At 37.5% G+C, this 26,254-nt stretch overlaps 2 protein-coding genes across 3 annotated transcripts; both read right to left on the reverse strand.

Annotated features, from left to right (window-relative positions):
• Positions 1-3,799: 3,799 nt before the first annotated feature.
• On the reverse strand, positions 3,800-6,743 carry LOC121374185 (heat shock protein 70 A1-like). Of its 2 annotated transcripts, XM_041501168.1 has the most exons (2): positions 4,361-6,743; positions 3,800-4,306 (listed from the first exon to the last, which is right to left on the reverse strand). In XM_041501168.1, exons 1-2 carry the CDS (start codon positions 6,567-6,569, stop codon positions 4,185-4,187), a joined length of 2,331 nt encoding a protein of 776 aa, XP_041357102.1. In that variant the 5' UTR covers positions 6,570-6,743; the 3' UTR covers positions 3,800-4,184. The 2 variants fall into 2 exon arrangements, with proteins under 2 accessions (XP_041357102.1, XP_041357101.1); XM_041501167.1 differs by having other exon boundaries at positions 3,800-6,743.
• Positions 6,744-9,866: 3,123 nt separating this feature from the next.
• LOC121375418 (endonuclease V-like) lies at positions 9,867-26,247 on the reverse strand. Its single transcript, XM_041502861.1, has 9 exons — positions 26,117-26,247; positions 22,399-22,658; positions 20,957-21,146; positions 19,957-20,091; positions 18,734-18,773; positions 15,324-15,436; positions 13,516-13,584; positions 12,076-12,204; positions 9,867-10,354 (listed from the first exon to the last, which is right to left on the reverse strand). Exons 2-9 carry the CDS (start codon positions 22,623-22,625, stop codon positions 10,307-10,309), a joined length of 951 nt encoding a protein of 316 aa, XP_041358795.1. The 5' UTR covers positions 22,626-22,658; positions 26,117-26,247; the 3' UTR covers positions 9,867-10,306.
• Between the last annotated feature and the right edge of the window lie 7 nt (positions 26,248-26,254).

Raw genomic sequence — 26,254 nt, forward strand, 5'->3', positions numbered from 1 at the left:
CAGCACTAGAGAACGTTGATTTATTAATCATTGACTATTGGATGTAAAACATTTGGTAATTTTGACATATGGTCTTAGAGTGCAAACCCGCTACTTTTTTCCATCAGACAGGATAACACATACCACGGCCTTTGATATACCAGTCGTGGTGCACTGGCTGGAACGAGAAATAGCCCAAGTGGCCACCGATATCAGACCGACCGCACATCAAGCGAGCGCTTTACCCCTAAATCAAATATAAACAAAACCATATGCATACATACACATGCTCATATATTATTATATTGGTTTTGGTGCTATGGAATTTGGAATGGAAATGGAAAAATGTGCGCAATTTGAACGAAGGAAATTTGGCGCATTTTTGATCGGTCCACCGAATCCATCCATATATACATCCACCCATCTATCCATACATACATACCCAATATGGGTTGCCCCCCCCCCCCCCCCCCCCCCCCCCCCATATAAAATCCTGGCTACGCCAGTGGGTGCAATAAAAACATGCGTAAACATTTTTTATTTGTTCAAATTCCGCGCGGTAGCTACAACGAAACCATCTATACCAGAAATAATGTTATGCCGGCTAAACAAATACTATTGTGACACACCATGCAGAGGTGGATCTAGGGGGTGGGGCAGGGGCCCGCCCCCACCCTAAATTTTGCGATAATTTTATTATATATTAATATTCATTTTTTTACGACCCCCTCCAAACCTCTCCCAAAGTTCCCTTGGCATTCCACCTCATAAATGGATTTTCTGGATCCGCCACTGCCATGACATTGTGGGTACAAATGAAGTCGAAGTCATAGAAGTCGCCTTGGCTATATGAAAAACGTGGAGGAAAGCGTTTGGGGTATCATGGCCAATGAGGAGGAACCAAGGCAGGTGAGGTGGTCATAAAACCTAAAATATACTCACTTTTTCTGTGCAATCCATGCTATATATATATATATATATATATATATATATATATATATATATATATATATATATATATATAAATAAAACCCCACCCCACCTACCCAAAAGAACAAAAAAACCCACCCCAAAACATCGCCCTGTCAATTCTGGAACCTTCATCTGAAAATGTCACTATTGTATTTGGACCGAAACACTGGATGTTTTCGGAGCACTTCGTAATTCAGGACGAGGCTGCGTGTGTAGCGGGTGAGCATCCCCAGCAACCTTCACCTGGACCCGCGCCTGACAGATAATAAGGGTAGTGCTGTTGTTAAAGAAAACACGGCGCATACAGCAATGAAGAACATGCAAATCAATTGTACCCTTTTACTTCCCAGGACATTTGTTATTCGGCTTACCGGTACTACCGAAAACAGGATTTTCTACTTCCCGGGACATTTATTATTCGGCTTACTGGTACTACAGGATTTTCTACTTCCCGGGACATTTGTTATTCGGCTTACCGGTACTACCGAAAACAGGATTTTCTACTTCCCGGGACATTTATTATTCGGCTTACTGGTACTACCGAAAACAGGGTTTTCTACTTCCCGGATCGACACCTTCATGTCCATCACCGGCATTTTGTAAATGCTTATAACATCGAGCTTACGTACTGAACAGTATATTGCAACAATTACAACAGTAGTACATTGATGGAATGTATGTGCCCTGTCAGACACCCCACCCCCCACCTGTACGTTTTTTGTACGTGCTATTCGAACCACCTCCGTCGCCCGGGCGTAGGTACTTTATAGACGATTCCTTAAATGGACTGTCCTGTGCAGCCATTATAAGATCTAACAGAGCCTTTTTTTTGCCCGTTATAATTACATATATTCAATACATGTTTCATTGTTTGGTATACTACTGTCTGTATATCCAATATGTTTGCGGTCGTATGCTAATGTCTGTAGCAGTCACTCTTGATTTTACTTCATAATGTGTTTTTGTTTTCGTACGTACCAAATGACTGGAAGGTAAAATCTGGTTTGGGCTACTACAAACATTAAGACAACAACAAACATCTTGTTTATGTAGATAATGGTATTTTAAACAGGAAAATATCTTTAACGTGTAATTATAGTCATAAAAAGAAAAGATATATGTTCGTAAATATATAAATATATTACAGTACCTTTTTTTTTTTGTTTTTTTAAACATATGTATAAAAATAAAGGTTTTCATTTTGTATTTCTAAAACAGCTGGCAAATCATTTGAACAACTGGACCCGTGCTTATAAAACTTAAAGTCTAGACTTTAATAAAGTCCAGACTTTAACGTCATGGCAACGCCATTCAAATAGCAATACGTTAAAGTCTGGACTTTATTAAAAGTCTAGACTTTAAGTTTTATAAGCACGGGCCCTGGTCCCAAAATATACCGGCCTCGGTGGCGTCGTGGTTAGGCCATCGGTCTACAGGCTGGTAGGTACTGGGTTCGGATCCCAGTCGAGGCATGGGAATTTTAATCCAGATACCGACTCCAAACCTCGAGTGAGTGCTCCGCTAGGCTCAGTGGGTAGATGTAAAACCACTTTCACCGACCAGTGATCCATAACTGGTGCAACAAATGCCATGGTTTGTGCTATCCTGCCTGGGAAGCGCAAATAAAAGATCCCTTTCTGCTAATCGGAAAGAGTAGCCCATTGTAGTGGCGACAGCGGGTTTCCTCTCAAAATCTTTATGGTCCTTAACCATATGCCTGATGCCATATAACCGTAAAAAAATGTGTTGAGTGCGTCGTTAAATAAAACATTTCTTTCTTTCTTTATTAAAAGTCTAGACTTTAAGTTTTGTAAGCACGGGCCATGGTCCCAAAATATATCAATATACGAGTTCTTGTATATATCGGCTTATGGCCTTACATACAATAAAAGAATTGAATACAAAGTCATGACAGGCCCTTTAATATCTGTATGCTGTCTACATTACTAAATTATTCGGTCGTCTCAGGTGTGACAAGTCACAGGATCGACCGTCCTTGATGGATTCGATGTTTTTATTCGCCGTCTCAACCACTGGCCCACGACTAGTACACGAAGGGCCGTGGTACGTAGGCCTACTAATGTTTATTTAGCATAATTTTTTAAGGGAACCCAAATTATCTAGGAGTTTGTTGAATCTTTTGAGCCTATACTAATGTAATTCTAATATAATATATGTTGCTATTGTGCCTACATGAATAGAAAACGATATTTAAGGGTCACAGCAGGCTTCAATAATATAAATAAAACAAATCGTAGTAAATAAAATTATTTGAATGCAATTTTCTTTTTTTGGGGTGGTGGTGTAGGGGTGTGGTAGGGGTGTCACCCCCCCCCCCCCCCCTCCAAAAGAAAGAAATTAAAATTGGATCCAATTGCGATTTAACATAATCTTGAGACATAATCTTTATTTTGGTCATTATGCAACTTTGAGACTAGGCCTACCGTTTTAAGCGATTGTATACATTAAAGGTGCATTTTCTCGTTTCAACCAGTGCACCACAACTGGACAAAGGCCGTGGTATGTGCTGTCCTGTCTGGAAAAGTGCATATAAAAGATCCCGTGTCAGATTTACCAAATGTTTGACATACAACAGCCGATAATTAATTAATCAATGTGCTCCAGTGGTGTCGTTAAACAAAACAAACAAAGGTGTAATTTCTGTTTATATGTATTATTTAACCATCTAGAATAGACCATCAAAATCTTGCATTAGTAATTCCAAGGTGTGTAGGTGCGTGTGTGTGTGGGGGGGGGGGGGGGGGGGGGGGAGAGGGTCATAGGACCGCGCCTGAACAGGAACATCTGTAGCAATAATGCGGATGACAGATAACCACTAACCATATACTCCTCATATAGCTGATTTGCTTGGACTTTAATTACGGTTTAATAATAATAATAATAATAATAATAATAATAATAATATAAAATAAAATAAAAAAAAGTATAAAAAGTAAAAAAGTTGAATGATCATATGAAACAAAAAGTAAAGAAAAACTACAGACCAGAAAACATGTCCGGAATACGAAATATTTTAGTTAAAAGACTAAACAAAAGCCTTCCTATTAGTTGGTTTCAGATCTAGAAATCCTATACATCTTGCAGGAAAGGTAGTGTTGTTTTACCAGTGAAAGAGTCAATGGAACGACTTGTGTTGGGGCCGCCTCTCCAGACACAAACAACAAAGACACGTGTTAAACTTGTATACACATTTTAACTCCTCGTTACTATCTTTAATCCATTTCTTCAACCAGCGGCCCATGATAACTTTTCGATGATCGTCCACCAATGCTCGACCGTCCAGCCTGTCGACTTACAGAAGTCATACCTCCAATACTAGGACGTCCAGACTGACCTCCAATACTAGGACGTCCAGTCTGACCTCCAATACTAGGACGTCCAGTCTGACCTCCAATACTAGGACGTCCAGTCTGACCTCCAATACTAGGACGTCCAGTCTGACCTCCAATACTAGGACGTCCAGATTCAAAACCTACAAGAGTCTGACCTCCAATACTAGGACGTCCAAGCTGTTGACTTACAGAAGTCAAACCTCCAATACTAGAACGCCCAGTCTGACCTCCAATACTAGGATGTCCAGCCTGCACAGTCGCATAACTTTGACCTCCAACACTCGGACGTCCACTCTGCACAGTCCTATAACTTTGACCTCCAACACTCTGACGTCCACTCTGCACAGTCCTATAACTTTGACCTCCAACACTCGGACGTCCAGTCTGCACAGTCCTATAACTTTGTCCGCCAATACTCGGACGTCCAAGATGACCAGAACCACGAATCTTCCCCAGGATTGGTCTACACTCTCTCTCCATTTCTTGCAACTGAAATTCATACTCTTTTTTATCGGCCTGCGCGTTGAGGTCCATCCACAACAGAGTTTCTTCACAGATCCCAAGCATAGTAGTTTTTTCAAGTTCGCTGAGGGTGCCTCTGTCCTCGTTTACAGCCTGGCGTGCACCGAAAATGAAATTCTCCAGGCGATGCTTGGCTTTTATTGTTGCTTTTATTCGATCGTCTTCGTGTCTGTATTTTTCTGCATCGTGAATCATTTTTTGTATTTCTGCCGCACTCAATCGACCCTTTTCGTGTCTGATGGTGATCTCATTCCAAACGCCTGAAGATCTTTCTTGGGCCAACACATTCAGAATTCCGTTGGCATCAATGTCAAAAGTGACATTTATGTGAGGAGTGGCACGCGGAGCTGGTGGGATGCGTTCTAGATGAAACCTGCCAAGACTGTTGTTATGCTGAGTTGTAGCTCGCTCCCCTTCATACACGTGTATCGTGACTTTTTCCTGATTATCATGATTTGTTGTATACGGTCTTGATGTCTTGCATGGTATACGTGCGTTTCTGTTTATGAGCACACTCATCATCCCACCTGATGTTTCAACACCAAGTGATAATGGAGTGATGTCCACCAAAAGAACATCTCTGATGACTTCGCTAGTATCACCAATCAAGATAGCTGCTTGAACAGCGGCTCCGTAAGCCACTGCCTCGTCTGGGTGAATAGACTTGTTCAACTCCTTGCCATCCATCAATTCTTGGAGAAGCTTCTGTATTTTAGGAATTCTCGAAGAACCACCGACCAAAACCACTTCATCGATTTGTGACTTTTTCAGTCTAGCATCGCTAATGGCGTGTTCTACTGGACCCATAGTACTGACAAACAAGTCCATACACAAGTCTTCAAATCGTGCTCTCGTTAGCTTAGTATAGTAGTCAATCCCTTCAAACAGAGAATCAATTTCAATACTCGCTTCAGTGTTCACCGACAGAACCCTTTTGGCACGTTCACACGCAGCTTTTAGGCGACGGATCGCCTTTTGACTAACAGACATATCTTTGTGGTATTTACGTTTAAATTCCTTGACAATATGCGTCACTATTCGGTTATCAAAATCTTCACCTCCCAAATGCGTGTCACCGGCAGTTGCCCTCACCTCAAACATTGATCCTTCGTTTATAGTCAGGATAGAAACATCAAATGTTCCACCACCAACGTCGTATACAAGGATATTTTTTTCACCTGTTAGATTCTTGTCAAGACCATATGCAAGCGCCGCGGCCGTTGGCTCGTTAATTATTCTTAGAACGTTCAAACTAGCAATTGATCCAGCATCTTTTGTCGCTTGTCTCTGAGCGTCATTAAAATACGCAGGTACCGTAACAACGACATCGTTCACAATTTGTCCAAGATAAGCTTCTGCCGTCTCTTTCATTTTGGTCAGAACCATGCCACTGATTTCTTCCGGCCAAAACATTTTTGTGTTTCCTTTATATTCTACTAGAATCTTCGGTTTGTCGTCTTCTTTGATAACTTTGAACGGCCAGTGCTTCATATCGTTTTGAACATGCAAGTCGTGATACTTTCTGCCTAGCAATCGTTTGCAGTCGAAGACAGTGTTTGATGGGTTGAATGCTATTTGGTTTATGGCAGCTTCCCCCAACAATCGTTCAGTGCCAGTAAAGGCAACGCAACTTGGTGTCGTGCGGTTACCTTGATCATTGGCTATGATTTCTACTTTCCCGTGTTCAAAAACGGCTACACAGGAATATGTCGTGCCCAAATCAATGCCGACAGCGTTTGCCATTTAAGTAATCACATCTGTTGTTCGTAATAATTGTCTTTAAGTCTGTACACATCTGTAAACAAGTTAGACAACATGCAAGGCATCGTGGTACGCGCCTTTCGAAAGTTTCTTCTTCATACATGCCTCCTTACGTTATTTTTTACTTGACATCATTAATGTACCTCCTTTGTATAAGTGGTCAGTAAATAAATGACGTCACATAAAAAGCGTCAAGTGAGCGATGACAAAATGTGACGTCACTCTGCAGTGCATACCTGTTTTATCAGACACTTTCAAAATAAAATACAATACAATACCAAATGTGCCATAATAATGTTATCTTGTCTATTCAATAGATACATTTATTTTACTGGTAATTCAATTAATAATAAATAACGATTAATAATAATAATAAATAACGATTTTCAAAGCAGCACATGCTTGGTACTGGCGCACACCGACCGATTAACAGACTCGACTGTCGAGTTTGCAACTGACGCGACTGTCTGGTGGGCGTTTGGAAATTCAAATAAGGATAAAAATATTCAATGAATTAAATAAGTCTATATCTACACAGGAAATTGTAAAGGCTATTTCAAACTTAAAAAAAACAACAACACCCCAACATACATGTGGTCCAGATCCTATTTTAAATGAAATGCTAAAAACTGGTCAATCACAAATTGTTCATGTGCTGTGTAAGATCTCCAACCTCATTTTGGTGAATGGCATTTTCCCAAATTCATAGAGATGTAACTTCTTAACACCCCTTCATAAAAAAAAAGGGACATAAATATAACCCAGGCAATTACAGAGGTATCGCTGTAGGAAGCAATCTTTGTAAGCTGTTTTGCAGTATCTTACATAATAAGCTCGCACAATTTAGGGAATTCCAACTTTTCAAATTGGTTTAAAAAAACATAGTCGTACAGCTGATCACATATATGCATTAAAGACCTTGGTTGAAAAATATACTAAGGGACCAAAGAAATATTTATTCTGTTGCTTTGTTGACTTTGTATCAATCGCCACCGTTGGTTCCGACCTCGACCCCCAACACGGCAACTCCGGGACAGCGGTCAACTTTACCGACCGCCCCCGTTGAGTCGCCCAGGAAGTCTGTGGTTGTTGCAGCGGCCAAGGAGAAGACGTCATCACCAACCGACCAGCCAGCCAAGACCAAGCCGGCGCCAGTCAACGGGCTTCGTAAACAGCTGCACCCATACATGCAGGGTTACACAGCCGACCCGATGACCTTGAGGGGTGGACACCTCAACGCAGACTGGAGACCACTGGGAGACGGCAGCCACATCGAACTGCACAACGTTTTCAGCGGCATCCATGGAGTAGTCGTGACGCACAGGAGGGACCAGACCTTCAGACAAGCCATCTTGTTCCCGAACATTGACAACAGATCTCTTCACAAGATGATCCGAGCAGTCTGCGGCCCCGACTACTCCACCGTAGTTCGAACACTTCGTCAGCGACAACATCTGCTGCAGACTCTCTGTGAATCTCCAGCCTCACCGACGAAGTAACCAACCTTACCTAGAACAGGTAACCTCCTTTTTGGGCTTAGTTGGACTTTAAGCATTTTGACCGTGGTTCAAAAAAATTATGTTTATTTTTTTTGTAAACAGTCCAACGCACTTTACTTTGGCGCCCGTTCAATTGCTCAAATCACCGTAAAACCTTTTAGGCCGAGCAATCAAAAATACTTTCTTTAGTCCAGACATGAGTAGGATACAGCATTTTATTTTATTTAGGACTTAGGTCTTTGATCCACCACTAAATTTATTGTTCCAAATTCCGCCCACCTCAAACTTTACCCCCCCCCCCCCCCCCCCCCCTCCTCCTGGCCCGGACTTAGTCACTGGCGAAAGTCGAAGAATAAGCCCGAGTCAAGCGTGCGTGAAGCCCCAGTGGTATATACGCACTTTAAAACTTACCGCTCTGCTCCGCTGGAATGTACTTTAATATTGTTATTATTATTAATTGTTGTTGTATGTTGTTGTTTTTGGGTGTGTGTTTTTTATCTGTTTGCTGACACCAGCTTGTTTGGTAATATGCAATAAATTGAATTGAATTGAATTGATGTCAGTTGAAAAAATGATGTCCTTTATTTCGTTATGTTTCGTTGAAAAGGTTCAAATGAAACCGTTTCAAGACACAATATTTCACGCGAATAGAGAGAGAGAGAGAGAGAGAGAGAGAGAGAGAGAGAGAGAGAGAGAGAGAGAGAGAGAGAGAGGCAGAAAAGTATAAAATGCGTATGGACCAGTTTGCTGAAAATAATAACTCAATCTACATGTATCAACAAATATCTGATTTTAGTTAGATATATATTATAAAATGACATTGTATGTGTCCAGCTCAGATTACATAGTAACCAAACAAAACATCTTAAGTTATATTACAAATTTGTGAAAGAGCTCAATATAATACATTTTAATATTATCATATATTCAATCCTCAAGCAGCTGTATTTAAACCATATTAATAATTTGAACATCTAAAGGATTTGAATTATAAGCACCATTCACCTATTGTTGTGTTCACTGGGATAACACCTACAAATTGCAAATTTTACCTTTATTAACTAAGGAACGCATTTGTATCAATTTCATCATCTGAACTGGAGGAATAGTTACAGTTGACATTTTCTCACAAAATCGATTATTGATTTTTATAATCAATCATCATATCGGATTACATTGAATATAAGCGTTGTGTGCACTTTAGAGACTGGCAACTACCAGTGATCAAAATCATCAAGGAACCACAATGTAGTACATATTGTGTCACTGTCCTGGATCATTCATAACAAGTGACCGGCCTCGGTGGCGTCATGGTTAGGCCATCGGTCTACAGGCAGGTAGGTACTGGGTTCAGATCCCAGTTGAGGCATGGGATTTTTAATCCAGATACCGACTTCAAACCCCGAGTGAGTGCTCCACAAGGCTCAGTGGGTAGGTGTAAACCACTTGCACCGACCAGTGATCCACAACTGGTTCAACAAAGGCCATGGTTTGTGTTATCCTGCCTGTAGGAAGCACAAATAAAAGATCCCTTGCTGCTAATTGGAAAGAGTAGCCCATGTAGTGGCGACAGCAGGTTTCCTCTCAAAATCTGTGTAGTCCTTAACCATATGTCTGACGCCATATAACCGTAAATAAAATGTGTTGAGTGCGTCATTAAATAAAACATTTCTTTCTTTTTTCAAAACCAGTGAGCCCAACTGCTGTACCATCCAGTCGTGGTGCTCCTCAACAGATTATTAAAAAGATCCAACGTTGGCATCATAAGAAAGGAGGCAGATGAAGGAAAGTTTTTTTATCTGGAAACTGCTTTAGTACAACCTGAGCATGAATCAATTAAGATGCTGCTGTATAGTAAGTATAGCTGCCGTAAGTCAGTATAGTAGAAAACTGAAGATACTGCCATAACATCTGATGGTTTTTTTTAGTAAAGGCACGAACAGAAAATATTACCATACTTTCCAATATTCAGTAAGTACATGCACACACGAGGATCCATTTGCAGGGTACAACAACCTGCAGTAATTTCCCTCATTAAGTTGGGTGAGATCAAGATACTGCCCAGTGATGTATTCGGGAACAATTTGACTGGTACCATTTTCTATCATATCACATTTATCTCAAGTTAGTTGCAAAACCCAGTCTAATGAGCAACTGTAATCGCTCACACTCCTGAACACACTGTTATCAGTTTTGATAGCTGAAACTTCTTCAGGTCTGCTATAAATATCCATTCTTCCTAAGATATTCCCGTGAATTCAAGTCAGCCTAAAGAAAAATGATGATGACAAAATATTAATAATCAGGCCACATATTTTTGAAGCCATCTTAGCACTATGATATCGTAAACAGTTGTAGGCTATGACATCACTACTACACCGTGTGATAACACCTGACAGTTTTATGATATCGCAGGAAACATTTTGTTTTCAAAATTTTTATTAGAAATATCTCTAGTCAAGTAAAAATAGATTAGCAACTACTGTTTAGTATTTTAAAATTGTGTAGCAATTTCTGAATCTTATGTAGCGAATCACAACATGATACTGAAGAAGAAAAAAAATTCTGTATTGTAGCGCTAAGTTAGTTTTGAAAATATGGTCCCTGGTATAATGGATAACCTTAAAGTACAATGTATTAACAACATTAATTTGATTATAGATACACACATGGTCAATTAAAATACTTTTATTTCCCCTATATGATTCCTCAACCAACTATACTGAGTGGCAAAAGAAACGCATGTAAATACAAATACCCTATACTTATTCCCCTTGGTGTGATTAGAGAATACACAATATTTATCATTTTATTGAAGATTTTCGAACGATACTATTGTTGAAAATAAGTTTGCAAGTTGAGAACAAGAAACACCATTGTGTCATAGCTGTGACGTATGTATCACTGATGATATAAGTTAGTTGTTGACATAACTTCCACCATGGAAACTACTCTTACAAACAATTAACTACTTATTGTGAAGCACTGTTTATGACGTCAAAAGGTATCAAGGGGAAGTAATGGGGTTTTTCTTTGCCCAGGGAAAGACAATTTTTCTTTCCTCACTTCTCTCTGCCCATATGGGTAATAAATTAGTATATACAGTGAAACCTGTCTAAACCCGACCCTGAACATACTGAAATCCTGTCAAAGCCAGCCAAAGGTCATGGTCCCAAATTTTCTCTTATTTAAACAATGTATTAAAACACTGAAACCGAACTGATTTTTGGTTCATAAGTGTAAAATCCTTAATTAATTAACCCGAACAAACCGGCGTAGTGTAAACAAATGAAGAGTCAACTTAACGAAAACACGACTACCAGGTAACAATGCTGACTGGAATATATCCTGTACAGCATCCAGTGTTACGTTACACGTGACTTAATTTGTATTCTATACACTAAATACAAACAGAGAATGTTATCTTTTCTGCGATAGAAGCAAGAAATATGCACACTGAATTTTGCTAAAAAAGAATGAAAATGTCTTGGCCACCACAGGCTAAACGTAGCCATGTGGAATTATCTATCACTTTGCAACCTTAATTGTGGTAGTTCATAAATAAGAAAGATACACAACAAAATTGGGATATAACAACATTATTATTAGTACGACAATCACATTAATTTGGTAATTCTCGGACTTGTTCGTTTACAGTTACAAATTTGATGCCAATGTCAAGGAAATAACTCTGTACTCTAAAACGCAACTCTCTAAACACTGGATCTTTTTCAAAAACGGGATAAATATTAGGTCCCCGATGTGATCTGGTTTAGACAGGTTCCACTGTATGATGTTAATTAAAACAGAAAAAACACTTCTAATGAATTTGGTCTTAGCTTGAAATCACATACCGGTAATTTAAATATTTCAGTATTTAACATTTTAATAATTCAACAGCCTAAGACAACACATTGTATTGTTATTTTGTGGTTTTAAATTGCTATTCTTTTGTCACTTAGTATATCTGATCTCTAGTCCGGGTTCACCTGTCTCGTTGGTTCCGGGATTCGGTATCTACAGCACTTGTGCACCAGCCACGTAGCCGATTCAAGAGAAATCTTGTGACCAACGGACACGTAGATGGGGTTCTTCGTACTATCACAGCTTCTCAGTGCCTGAAACATTCAGTAGCATCTTAACACAATAACATATCTGAGGTGCTTGGGTCATAGGATTGAACCTTCTTGGCGGACCCATTGATTCCCCCCCCCCCCCCCCCATCCTAACAGGTGCCCCATGACTGTTATATTAAAGGCTATGGTATGTGCTGTACTATCTGTGGGAAAGTGCATACAAAAGATCCTTTGCTATGAATGAAAAAATGTAGCGGGTTTCCTCTGATGACTATGTGTCTAAATTACCAAATGTTTGACATACAATAGGTGATGATTAATTAATCAATGTGCTCTAGATGTATTGTTAAAAATAAAAAAGACCTTTTAAGTGCTGATCATACAAGTAATGTCTTTTCAATGGAAACACAGTACATGTACTTACTAAACGAAACACCTAAATCTTCTTGAAAGAAAGAAAGAAATGTTTTATTTAACGACGCACTCAACACATTTTATTTACGGTTATATGGCGTCAGACATATGGTTAAGGACCACACAGATTCTAAGAGGAAACCCGCTTTCGCCACTACATGGGCTACTCTTCCGATTAACAGCAAGGGATCTTTTATTTGCACTTCCCACAGGCAGGATAGCACAAACCATGGCCTTTGTTGAACCAGTTATGGATCATTGGTCAGTGCAAGTGGTTTACACCTACCCATTGAGCCTTTCGGAGCACTCACTCAGGGTTTGGAGTCGGTATCTGGATTAAAAATCCCATGCCTCAACTGGGATCCGAACCCAGTACCTACCAGCCTGTAGACCGATGGCCTGCCACGACGCCACCGAGGCCGGTAAAATGTTCTTGAATGCAGGAAGGAAATGTTTTATTTAACGACGCACTCAATACATTAGTCATGTACAGATGTAGCTCTCTCATCATTGTTCCTATTTTTCACAGAATATATTCTGACATTAAAATTCTGGGCTTGAAACTCGGCCAGAAATATGGTGGCCCAAAAAATAATAATGGATGTTGACAAATTATGGTACGAGAACCACAAGCATGATTTTAATGTGGCAAACAAATATTAATAGTGGCTCATATGTTATAGCCCTAAAGAAGATTGTCCACATAATATTATTTGGGTGACTACCGCCATTATGTCTTAAATATTTAAGTCGCCCGAACAAGATATTGGTTGTATTTGTCCACAGGCTGTTTCGAGCCCTGGAATTGTATTGAAATACATGTACATGTAAAAGTTAATGGTGATGTGCAACCAGAATTAAGACCAATGGGTTATAGCCACAATGCCACAGAGTTTAGTTAAAGTTGGTAATGGTATTTAACAGCTTGTGTACACTCACCATCCCTAAAACCATGCCACTGCTGTCCTGGAGTGGAAATGTGTCTCCTCCCTTCTGCAAGATGTCTTTCTGTAATCATACAAACACAAACAACTAAACAACTATCCACAGTACACGATGAACGTCATTGGCACATGACAAATGCAGACTGGCAGACTAGAAACATGGGAAGTTTATTCTAAAACTCAAACTCAATAGTTCAGTAAGTCTGCTATTTAAATCGGAATTGCTTACATATTAATCTAAAAAGGTACAGCATGATTGTGAAGACTTTGTTAAATTTCAGTGATTCTCCAACAGAAAGTGCATTTCACAATTAATAAAAGTTACAATACAAATCCAATTTAGTGGAATCCCCAACACATATCTGTTAATGTATTTATCATTAGCAAAGGGGCGATATGTAGCCCAGTGGTACAGCTTCCGCTCAATGCACGGTCGGTCTAGGATCGATCCCTGTCGGTTGACCTATTGGGTTATTTCTTGTTCCAGCCAGTGCTCCACAACTGGTGTAACAAAGGCTGTGGTATGTACAATACTGTCTGTGGGATGGTGAATATAAAAGATCAGTTGCTGCTAATCGAAAAGAATAGCCCATAAGTGGTGACAGGGGTTTCCTCTCTCAATATCTGTGTGGTCCTTAAACATATGTCCGACGCCATATAACCGTAAATAAAATGTGTTGAGGCATTGTTAAATTTAAAAAAAAATTGTTCCTTATTATTAGCAAATTGTAATTTATTAACAGACATATTTGTATATATATAGCAGGCATAACAGTCTGAATTTATTTTAAAGACACCTTTAACATAGTAAAATTATAAACTATTTGATAAAAAAAACCCCACAAAACAAAGCCAACCCATTCTCCCAACATGCCCCCCAACAAAAAACCCCAAAACCAACACAAACACACAACACAAACATTATTATTAGACTAAATCACAAAACTAATACAAATACAAGTTTAATTCTTTTTTGTTATTGCCATTTGAATGCAACAGCAGAAATACATTGATGACATAATTTTCACAAATTATAAGTATGCCCTTATAATTATAAAAGCTAGTGATGTCACTACAGTGCATAACAATTTGAAAAAAAATGGCACTTCATAAAAATTGCAGTAAATATTATGTAACCTGTGTTTCACAGGAACATTTAGATGGGGTGTGGCATCTTTCTCTCCCAAATATACAGCCGTCATGTACATTAAAGTTTGTTTTGTTTAACGACACCACTAGAGCACAATGATTTATTAATCATCCGCTATTGGATGTCAAACATTTGTTAATTTTGACATATAGTCTTAGAAAGGAAACCTGCTACATTTTTCCAGTAGTAGCAAGGGATCTTTTATATGCACCATCCCACAGACAAGATAGCACACACCACGGCCTTTGATATACCAGTCGTGGTGCACTGGCTGGAACGAGAAATATCCCAATGGGCCCACTGATGGGGATTGATCCCAAACTGACCGCACATCAAGCGAGTTCTTTTCCACTGGGCTACGTCCCGCCTCCAGCCATGTACATAGCCACTTTTAAGTGACAAAGATGGCAGCATCCACTAAAGTTGTATTTATGGAATTAATCTTTATACGCAATATTTATCACAATGTGTGTACAGTAATCGACTGGACCTGAGAACAAAGTCAAGAGCAGCATCCGGTAAGTATAAAGAAGATTGTTGGCAGTGCGGATCAAAAGAGAAGAAGTAATCAGAATGATTAAAAACTGTTAAAAAGGCTTTGTCTATTATATTATAGATGTAAACCATGCAATAAGTAATAATACTGACATTACCCTGCCTTTGTGGGTGTCATCATTCTCCAGCCCATCCACATGTATCAGAGTTTTAGCCACGCCTACACATGGTACATTCAACAAAACACCCAGCTGGCTGGCCAATCCAAACCCTGAATAATACAACAAACATCATTTAACAAGTATCAGAGTTTTAAGCCACACCCATAAATGGTATGCTAAGCAACACATCCAGATGAGTGGCCAATCCGAACCCTGAAAAACACAATAGTCAAACATCAACCAATCGAAACACTAAGTTTGCTACATGCTAAGTCAAAAACATCAAATATATAACACATGTAGACATTATTTTCTTATGAGTTGAGTGAACTGTAAATAGAGGTATTTCGCATTCCTATTGCGCATGCGCGCGAAGAGTAACATCCCTTGACAAAATAGACTGAAACTAGTCTATTTACAAATTGGGGGGCATGACAGACAGGTTGTTATGGGTGACTTGAGTAGCTTCGTAGGAGACTTTTAAACTTTGGCAACTAACATGTACATATTTCGAATTAGATGGTATAATGGCCGTAGAAAACGGTCCGCTGAAATTTACAGCGGAATGGTTCAAATTAAAGGGACATTCCTGAGTTTGCTGCATTGTAAGATGTTTCCGACTAATAAAATATTTCTACGATTAAGTTTACATATTAAATATATTTTCTTGTTTAGAATACCAGTGTCTGTATATTCAATGTGTTTCTGATCGTCTTAATATTTGTAAGAAGCCCAGACTGGATTTTGTCTTCAAATAACTTCGTACATAAGAAAAAAACAATATTTTAGGAAATAAGATGAAATTTAACATAGTACAAATATTAGAACGATCAGAAACACGTTTAATATACAGCCACTGATATTTTATGCAGAAAAATATATTTGATATGTAATTACAATCGTTAAAAAGTCTCTGTTAGTCGATAACATCTTAAAAATTGCAGCAAACTCGGGAATGTCCCTTTAAAAAGCAGTGCAACAACTTGGACAAAGTCTCTGCGACTCGTACCCGAGGGTTTTGATAACGCCAGATTAAAAGACTATCTCGTAAAAAGTATAAACAAAACAGCATCGACAGGTTATGGCATCGATCGATATATATATTTGAGAGAGAGAGAGAGAGAGAGAGAGAGAGAGAGAGAGAGAGAGAGAGAGAGAGAGAGAGAGAGAGAGTGTACACACACACACACACACACACATATATATATATATATATATATATATATATATACACACACAGTCAAACCTGTCTTAAGCGGCCACACAAGGGAGTAGATAAACGTGGCCGATTAAGACAGGTGGCCGCTGAGTACAGGTTGCCACATATATAGTCTTTAAAACATTTGTTGTTGTTTCTTGTTTTACCGTCTGTACTGCTAATGAACGGATTTGTGCTTCATAGTTGACTATTAATCAACTTTTGACATGTTGTCTCCTTTAGAAATAATGCAAATAGAATATATTAAATTAACTGTTCTCCACAATTTTGTTTTCTTTTTCCATTTAATTATTTAATTCCGACTTCATGCGATGTATTGTTATAGTAAGTTAATCTACAAATGTCAAGCGTAGCCTGCCCAGAGGCAATTAGATGCATGTCAGATTCATACTTCCTTAATTGATACACAGTGGAGATGTCGGGACTGAATGGGTACTAGTATTTCTGAAGGTGTGAAGATCAGTTATTTGCTGCACCTTATCGCTGTTGTTAAAATATCCCTTTTATATAAGAGTAAAACTTTACTGTGGCCGCTTAATGCAGGTATTTTAGCGATTTTGGGATCCGATTTAGGTGGCCGCTGGCCGCGTTAGACAGGTGACCGCTTATTACAGGTGCATTTACATTATAAATCGTTTGGGAGGAAAAAAGTGGCCGCTTAAAGCAGGTGACCGCTGAGAACAGGTGGCCACTAGGACAGGTTTGACTGTATATATATATATATATATATATATCAGAAGGTGTTTTGTTGCATTTTTCTTAGTGTCTATCTAATTGGGAAAAGTTAAAAAAAGGAATTGATTTTATGCTGTTACATGTATATCCATAAAGTGGGAATTTAAAAAAAGGGGGATGAGGGGAGGGGGGGGGGGGTTTGAAGGTAGGTGCCGTTCTGTTTACCCATACACACATTTTTATACAGTGTCAACATGAACGCATTGGGTATTATACAAAATATATTTATTTTCTTTACTGTTAATGTGTTTTCCACCATATTTAAGTATATAAAATACTAGACGGACCTGTGTAGGAACGTCCTGTACACAGCCGTCATCACTCTATATATATTCATATATCATTATTATTATTATTATTATTAATATTTAAGGAGTGTCTGTTATTTCTTTTACTTTCATCGGGGTATGAACAAAATAAATCATCCGTAAATTGTGTGAATCGGCGAAGCCGTTCTCACATAAGTTTGCATATATATATATATATATATATATATATATATATATATATATATATATATGTATATTCTGTTGAGTATTGTCCAAAATATACATATATTTTCTGTATATACAAAATATATATTTATTTATTTTATTTACTGTTTACTACCATATCTAAGTAGAGAATACTAGACCGCCCTGTATAGGAACATTCTGTACATAGCTGTCCTGACTACATATATTTTTTATATATTTACACATGCCACGTTATATATTTTATTGAGTATAATTCGAAATATACATATATTTTCTTTATATACAAAATATATATTTATTTTCTTTACTGTTAATGTGTTTTCCACCATATCTAAGTATACTAGACCGCCCTGTGTAGGAACGTCCTATACAGAACCGGTAAGGTTTTGGTCCCTTATGCGTTCACTGGCTTCCCTCCTACAAAATGTACCGAACAAACCCTCGTACTTAAGAGTAACATTAAAATCGTTTTCTACGTGAAACGATTACCCACAAACGTTTCCGATATCCATTGGCTGGATATCGATGGAAGGATAACGAATTTCCCGGACATATGCGATTGGAACAGTTAATAATTGAACACTGGTCGTGGCCTCCCATTGCTTTTGCCACCCAATTTGCAGATAGGTCTATTTTGGCGAGATCTCGCGGTTTGCGTCCTCGAGTAACTCCGCAACGGGCACATGCGCAGTGGAATGAGAAAGAGGTCTATTGTTTCAGAGTACGTTTTTGCATATAGTATAATTAGGTTTTGTGAAGTACAATTTGAGTTAACTGCAATACCAGATTTTTTTATTATGTTTCTTTTTACATATGAATTTTAAAAATATTTAATTTCATCCCAAATATGAGTCAGTCGAATTATAAAAATGCCAATTTTGTGTGTGATTTTCTCCTCCAACCTACCTTTTTTTTTTTGCAAAATGTAAATGGTATGTTAGTTTACAAATAAAATTAATTAAAATAGAAAAACAAACCTCTTGGATGCAAAATTCCATTACCATCAACAAAGATAACCTGAAATTTGAAAGAGTTGAAAAAGATTTGTAATATATGTAAGTGTTTGCTTAAATATGGCACAAATAGCTGGCATACATACATGTACATATAGATATAATATGTAATTACATCAGCAAAAACCCAACACATTGTGTAACACACTAAATTGTGTTTTTTAACAATACCACTATAGCATATTGATTAATTAATCATTGACTAACGATTTTCTTCAGTGGAAACCCAATACATTTTCCATTATCAGCAACAGATATTTTATATGCACTTTACCATAGACAGGACAACACATACCATGGTTTTTGATAGAGCAATTATGATGCACTGGCTGGTATGGGGAAAACCCAAAAGGGACTGCCGAGGAGATTAAAGCCTATGACCCAAGCATCTCAAGACAAGCACTCTACTTGCTAAGCTAAATCCTGACATGTCAAGTAACAAACAGGGCAGTATTGGGGGATGTGTTACCTCCTTCTGAAAGATATGCAAAAATGTCCTTTTTGTCTTACCTTGACCGGCCCTGGTGGCGCAGTGGTTAAGCCATCAGACTACAGGCTGGTAGGTACAGGGTTCGCAGCCCGGTACTGGCTCCTACCCAGAGCAAGTTCTTAAGGGCTCAATGGGTAGGTGTACGGCCACTACACCCTCTTCTCTCTTACTAACTACTAACCAATTAACAACTAACCCACTGTCTGGACACATAGCCCAGATAGCTGAGGTGTGTGCCCAGGACAACATGCTTGAACCTTAATTGGATATAAACACGAAAATAAGTTGAAATGAAATGAAATGCCTTACCTTTATTAAGTAAAAAGGCGAGATATGTAGGTATTACTTTTCTGACGGCGGTGGCGATGGCATCAACTCAAAACGTAAACTTACAGTTTAACGTTAAAAGTTTCGCATTTAGATAAGTTTTTAACAAACTGTAATTCCTAGGTCAGTGTATCTTGGTTTATAGTTGCACCTATGGATGTTCCAGTGAAAAGGTTTATCGCGGGCAAGACATTTAATTCTTCCTTTCAGCTAGTTGAAGATCACCCTGTATTACTAAGCCCTAAGCCATTTCTTATTACATGCTGCCACCCTACCCCTTGATACTTTAGTCTCGGTATTGCCCTAAAAATAGAGGATAACATTTTGTGAGGAAAGTACAATAGGATTAAGATATCTAGACGATACCAACATGAGGAGCGTATTGCGGCTGTACTGCTTTCAGCTTCTCATACTGCTGTATAATGAAGTCTGCTTCACGGAATGCCAAGAATCCAGGAATATAAGGAGCTGTCAACTTCACCATTTGATAATCTTCATAGACAATCTGGTGTTTAAAAAGAAGAAAAAAAGAGCCAGTCACAAGACAAACTAACCAATGGCATGGATGTTTTTTGCAAGTTGCTACAAATCCTGACATTTGTTAGAATACTTTTTTAAAAACAAAACCAAATTTCAAATATTTTGGAAGAGTTGCCTCCCCCACCCACCCTCAAAATTGCCTTAGGTGGGCATTTCAAAGATGCCCATGGCTTCTAGATTATGGTAGCCCCACTCCCATGGCTAATGATATTCATTGTTGGGCTAGTAAATAAGTACTATTGCCATGTCCGACAGCTAGTGAATTTTTTTTGGGTCAAATGTTGCAGTCTATTTTGTAAATATGAATATCCTGCCCTCGCCCCAAGCCCCCAATGTTAGTTTTTTAAAGCTCTATTTCCTTCTTTAGGTGACATATCTAATTATTACTATTATTTAGTTAAATTGTATTAACTTAAAGTAAAGTAGGGCTAGTGAATTTTTAATCATGGCTAGTAAAAAAAAATTAAATCACTGATCTCATTGCTAATGGATTTTATAAACATTCTAGAATCTCTGAGATGCCACAGGTAGTAAATTCTGAAGTTTGAGCCCAACATTAAAATAACACCCAGTCCTTTATCACTATGGTGATGTAATTCAAATTCAAAATGTGATGTCACACGTTACCCACGTTACTCTTATTGGATTTTTTACAATAATATAAATTTATAAAATAGTAGTAAATGAAATTATTTAGATGTAATTGTTTTGTAACATTTATTCAAGGTATCATTTTACATTTCAGGAAAATAAAAATTATATTTTTGATTACCATGCAACATTGAAACTTCCCTGTTAACTGTTTTAAGACTGTGCAATGTTCAAAATACCTCCATCTGTGGAAAGGTAACGACAACAAAAGCAGCACATGCATTTAGATTGTCTCCCTTGATAAAGGATATGTCAACTCCTCCAATGTAGTATGTTTCATGACTGTTTTCTTTGTTATAGGCTTGTTTTATCTTTGTTATGACATCATCATCTTCTGTTATTAATCTTTTCTTCATTTCAGCTTGTGCTCTGAAAATAAATTTGGTGTTTTGTTTTTAATTTCACAAAAATTAATCATTTTATCATTGTGATATGTATATATACATTCATATAGTGACTGGAAAATAAAAGGCTTACTTTTAAGCTACAATGTGAGGGGTGTTGGGACTATCAGAGTTTCTGCCAGAAATAATTTTTTGGGTAAGCCGCTATGGAAATGAATATTTACAATGTGTGTGCTGTATGCACCTGCTGTCCCCCAGAAAGAAAATGGGTTAGGTTTAAGGTTAGGGTTAACAAAATCATACAGTAATGACAAGAGTCATTAATTTTGTCAAAAGGTTAAATTAAAGAAATTATATCTGCAAATATTCTGGGTATGGTGCCATACCCGTTTTACCCTCTGGCAGAAACCCTGACTATTTTGTGGCAGGCTGACATGACATTGCACAGTTGGACTCTAGACAAGTTTTTAAGAACCACTAGAGAATGTAAGACTATATACATCCTTAAAAACAAAATTAAACTTTAAATATCCAATTATACGGTTCATGCACATGGTTTTGGGCACACATGCTGGCTATTTCTTGAGGACTGGGTTAATTGTTAGTGGGAGAGTTCAGTGTAGTGGCTATACACCTTTCCATTCAGCCACAGAGATATGAACCCTGTACCTGCCAGTCATATGTCTTAATCACTATACACACTGAAGCTGGTGAAAATGTATCACTTGGAGGGAGTGGGGATCACTGGAGCAGATATTAATATGGTGACTTTCTCAACTAGATCCTGCTCCATGAAGAAGTATTTCTAAATAGAGAATAACTGGTTACTGCCTTAAGATTATTCTAGTTTTTCTACGCAAACTGCATACCCTCAGTCTAGCAAGGACTTTGCAGTATGACATCATTCTTTGTAAGATGCATGCTACATTTTGTAAATCAAAAACGTGTTTTTAAACTCTAATTCATCAATCAATATATACGTTTAAGTTGTGTGTGTGTGTGAGTATGTGTGTATGTGCGTGTATGTGTGTTTTTGTATAGTGATTGCAGGATACATGAACATTATATTAAAACCCCTCAAAACTGGACACTCAGTAAACCAGAATTCTCTCAAAATCAGATATTATTTCATGGTCCAATTTTAAATATTAGTACAGAAAAGAACTTCTCTAAATCAGATAATCCTTAAACCCAATCTTTTTACTTGCTCCTGTGGGTGTCTGGTTTACAGGGGTTTCACTGTACATGATTATCACAGATAACTTATAATGTCTTACATTTCCCACTTGACTCTGATGACATTATCAACTTGGCTGTCCTTCCATTTGTCTGCCACGTGACGTGCTTGAACCGTCCCAGCATCAGCACAGCAATAATCGCAGATACAGTCAATATCCGGTCCTCCCAGTCCCAGAATTTTGCTGTGATAACAAGCCTTGCACTCACACTTTCCATTTGCAGGGTTCAGCAAAATGCCACAGCTGTTACAGAAATCCATGCTCATTTAGGTTTTTGATCAAGACTCTCGAGCAATCATCTAGAACAAGAAATGTAACAATTTCACTGATTTATAATGTTAAATAAATGCTAAAACAAGTGCTAAAACATGCATAGGATGACTTGATTAATATTCACAGACTTTACAGTATAATTTTTTTTTTTTTTTTAAATGTAGAGAACTCTAAAACATAACTACACCTATATCTATGTCCCATAAACAGAATAGTTATGAGTAAAAATCACAGCCTTTAATATGTCTACCAGTAGTCTCAAATAACATTTTGCTCAGTTAATAGCTCTCATGTGCAGGGATTCTAGAATTTTATAGAAATTAACTAGCCATGGGATCAGTGATTTTAATAATGTACTAGCCATGATTACAAATTCACTATCCCTACTTTAAATAAATACAATTTTAGCAATAGCTAGTAATAATCAGATATGTCACCTAAAGAGGGAGATTGAGCTTACAAATCCTTAGATTGGGGTGGAAAGAAGGGTCAGGATATTCACATTTACGAAATATGTAAATGCAGCATTTGACAAGGTTTTGTTTCCACTAGCCGTCGGGCTAGTTATAATAATTATTTACTAGCCAAACACTGAATATCACTAGCCATGGGAGTGGGGCTACCATAATCTAGAAGCCCTGCATGTGTGGGCAATTTTTCTACATTTTTTGCCTTGAGTGGTCGTGAGGAAAATATCAACACCAACACATACTGACATATTAAGAAATGAAAAACGCATAATTTTAGAGTTCATAATTTTTTTTGGATTATTTCTGCTAACTGGGGGCAGCCATTTTCTTTTGTTTTCATTGCGTCTGGAATTCTAGCTTGTAGTGAAGTGCCCTCAGCTCTGACCACAGTGTAAACAAACGCAGTCATTTACGACAAGGCGCTTTGCTTTCATCAACCTGACTTGTAAAACAACATACGGTAAATGACTTGATAATATAATAAACTATTTAACTAAATATATTTCAATTTTCATTAAGAAAATGAAATGGGGTCATAGTATTTTACTCTCTTAAAAAATCCAAAGAAAACATGCATATTATTAGGCCTGTTGGTAGGGTACGTTGGAGCAAAAACGACCACTCACGATACCCAAGTGATAATTTTCTTTTCTTTAGGACTATGTAATTGGTGTGTTTTGTGATGTTAGGTGGGAAAGTCTACTTAATCAAGGGTTTTACAGAATTATTTACAGTAATAAAGCAGGACGGCTGATAATGTTCATTACCATTTTAGGGGTACCATGTGATCTTAATAAAATTGGCACATATTTTTTTGTTTGTCTAGACACCTTGACTGGTGACCTTCCTGATTATCATTTCAGTACTTGGGTTAATGTATGGACAAAACATAACAGACTTATTTTGACACTTTGACAATGGTGGTTTATTTTGTATTGAAAAATAATATATACTTATTGCTGGCTTACTGGGATGGATATTATTACAGAACATTGCGATGCATCTGCAATAATCAGGTACGTTTGTTTCTTCAGTTCTAAGACTAATTCCTGATGTGACACATTAAGTATTACGTAGCCACCAGCTCGACAGAAGGCATATTCACTGGGATGGCATAAAATGGCTGCACCCGTTATATATAATAGTTGTCACATTTAACTGTTTTATTAATTAAATATAAGGTTATATTTGTTGATATTATGCAATAATGTGCATTATATATCGTTGAATATGCATACCAGTTCAAAAGCCTTGCTCGAGCATTCATTTAAGCCAGGGATCATTTTGTTTTCAAAATCTTAATTAGTGATATTTCTAGTCCACTGAAAATTGATTAGCAACTACTCTTTAATGTTTCAAAATTGTGTAGCAATCTCTGAAACTTGCATAGTGAATCGCGACGCGATACTGAACAAATGCAGACCTGTCAACCCTCCCGGATTCCGCGGGAGTCTCCCGGTATTTGATCAAATCTCCTTTCCCCTGTGCGGGAGACAGTTTCTCCTTTTAAATGACATTTTTGTAAGTATAAAAAAAAATCGATCCTCTTTTGTCAAAATAACAGAAGGGAAGTAACTCTGCCTTTTTTTCTCATTCGGCAAATGTCGACTACTTTCGGCTTCTGAGAATGTAACAGGCCGAATTGTCCCGACTGTTTAACCTTTGCCGAAGTGAAAATTGTGGGATAGCCTATTTATATTGTTAAAAAAGCACATGGAGTTTATAAAATGACATGTAATTATAATGTTTGTTGTCATCGTAATGGCTACAAAGCGTGTTGCCGCTAATTCAACAGGGCTGTGTATTGACATTCAGTGTTGCCATATAAAAAAAAAAACTATCCAATTTAGTTCTAATAACACCTCTGAATTGTAAAATGTCTTCCCACTGGATTACATAATGCAACTATGACGAATCTGAACTGCCAGACTCCGAGTTGACAGCGATACACACGATGCATGTTAAAATCACATGTCACAGCAAGACAACGAAAAGACCAATTAACTGTATAAACATACTTGTGTCAGTTAATTTTGTATGTTTGTGCAGTAAAATGTTGGTTATAAGGGTACACTTCAAGAAAATTTTTGTACAATTAAAAAATGTTGTGTTTGACATTGACATAAAGTTACTCACGGAAATGGGTATAATTCCGGGTATATTTCACACGATGTCCGTAATGAGGTTTTACTTATGATTAATGAAAATACAATGGTTTATTGCATCATTATAATGATTTTAAATAAGTACCACGCCACCGTTCCTCATTATAGTAAAAACTGAATATTAATTTATAAGATTTTATAAATTTGTCTTTGGTACTTAGGTACACTAACCACAAATGATAATGTAACGCACCTGTAAGGCTGTAAAATACCGTAAATGTACTAATTAAAATTTTTATTTCTTGTTCATGTTCTTAACATTTTTGGATAATATTTTTTTTTTTTTTAAATATGTATTAAATCATAATAATATTTAAACTTTAAAAAAAAAAAAAAAAAAAAAAAAAAAAAATTAATAATTTTTTTTTTTTTAATGCCAAGATCTAAGGTTAAGAAGTATATATGACATTATAAAGTATTCATATAACTTATTGTAATAATGTTTTTTTTTAAATCTTGCGATTTTGGGTTAAATTGTGTGAATTTAAAAATCTCCTGCTTTTTGACAAAATCTCCTGCTTTTTCAACACACACCTCCTGCTTTCTCTTGTCTAAAGGTTGACAGGTCTGCAAATGTTCCCTGCTTTAAGCTGACTTCATCAAATAGTCAATGAAAGCACAAAAATTGCAAACTATATCTTAGCACTTGGCTCACAGTGTGCTGTCAAACTGTTATGAACTAACAGCTGAGCAAAAAGTAATGCTTTGCTCTGCTGAGGTAGGGTAAACGGTTAATGATAATGATAATGCACCTTTAATGCAAAATAATGTCAGATTTTACTTTCACAAACTATATATCATGGGAAATAAACACATTAAACATTTCTATTCATCATAACCATCACTTACAGCAGCTTTCGTTTCAGGTTCCTAGTTTCATAGAATGTCATCATTCTCAAAAGTATCGATATTTTTGTTTACTTTTGTTTACTACGATTCCTTATTCCGAGCTCGACCGAGATATCCCGAATATACGCGCTCGGCATT

This window comes from Gigantopelta aegis, chromosome 6, assembly GCF_016097555.1.
Source record: "Gigantopelta aegis isolate Gae_Host chromosome 6, Gae_host_genome, whole genome shotgun sequence".
Lineage (NCBI taxonomy): Eukaryota > Metazoa > Mollusca > Gastropoda > Neomphalida > Peltospiridae > Gigantopelta > Gigantopelta aegis.

What these genes read in the sequence shown, in the direction of transcription:
- LOC121374185 (XM_041501167.1), bottom strand. Translation starts at nt 6,569, where the DNA reads ATGGCAAACGCTGTCGGCATTGATTTGGGCACGACATATTCCTGTGTA.
- LOC121375418 (XM_041502861.1), bottom strand. Translation starts at nt 22,625, where the DNA reads ATGAGCATGGATTTCTGTAACAGCTGTGGCATTTTGCTGAACCCTGCA. An exon ending in ATCAGAGTCAAGTGGGAAAT is followed by an intron (nt 21,147 to 22,398) that starts GTAAGACATTAT and finishes ATTTATTTTCAG; the next exon opens with AGCACAAGCTGAAATGAAGA. An exon ending in ATGACACCCACAAAGGCAGG is followed by an intron (nt 13,585 to 15,323) that starts GTAATGTCAGTA and finishes GTATGATTACAG; the next exon opens with AAAGACATCTTGCAGAAGGG.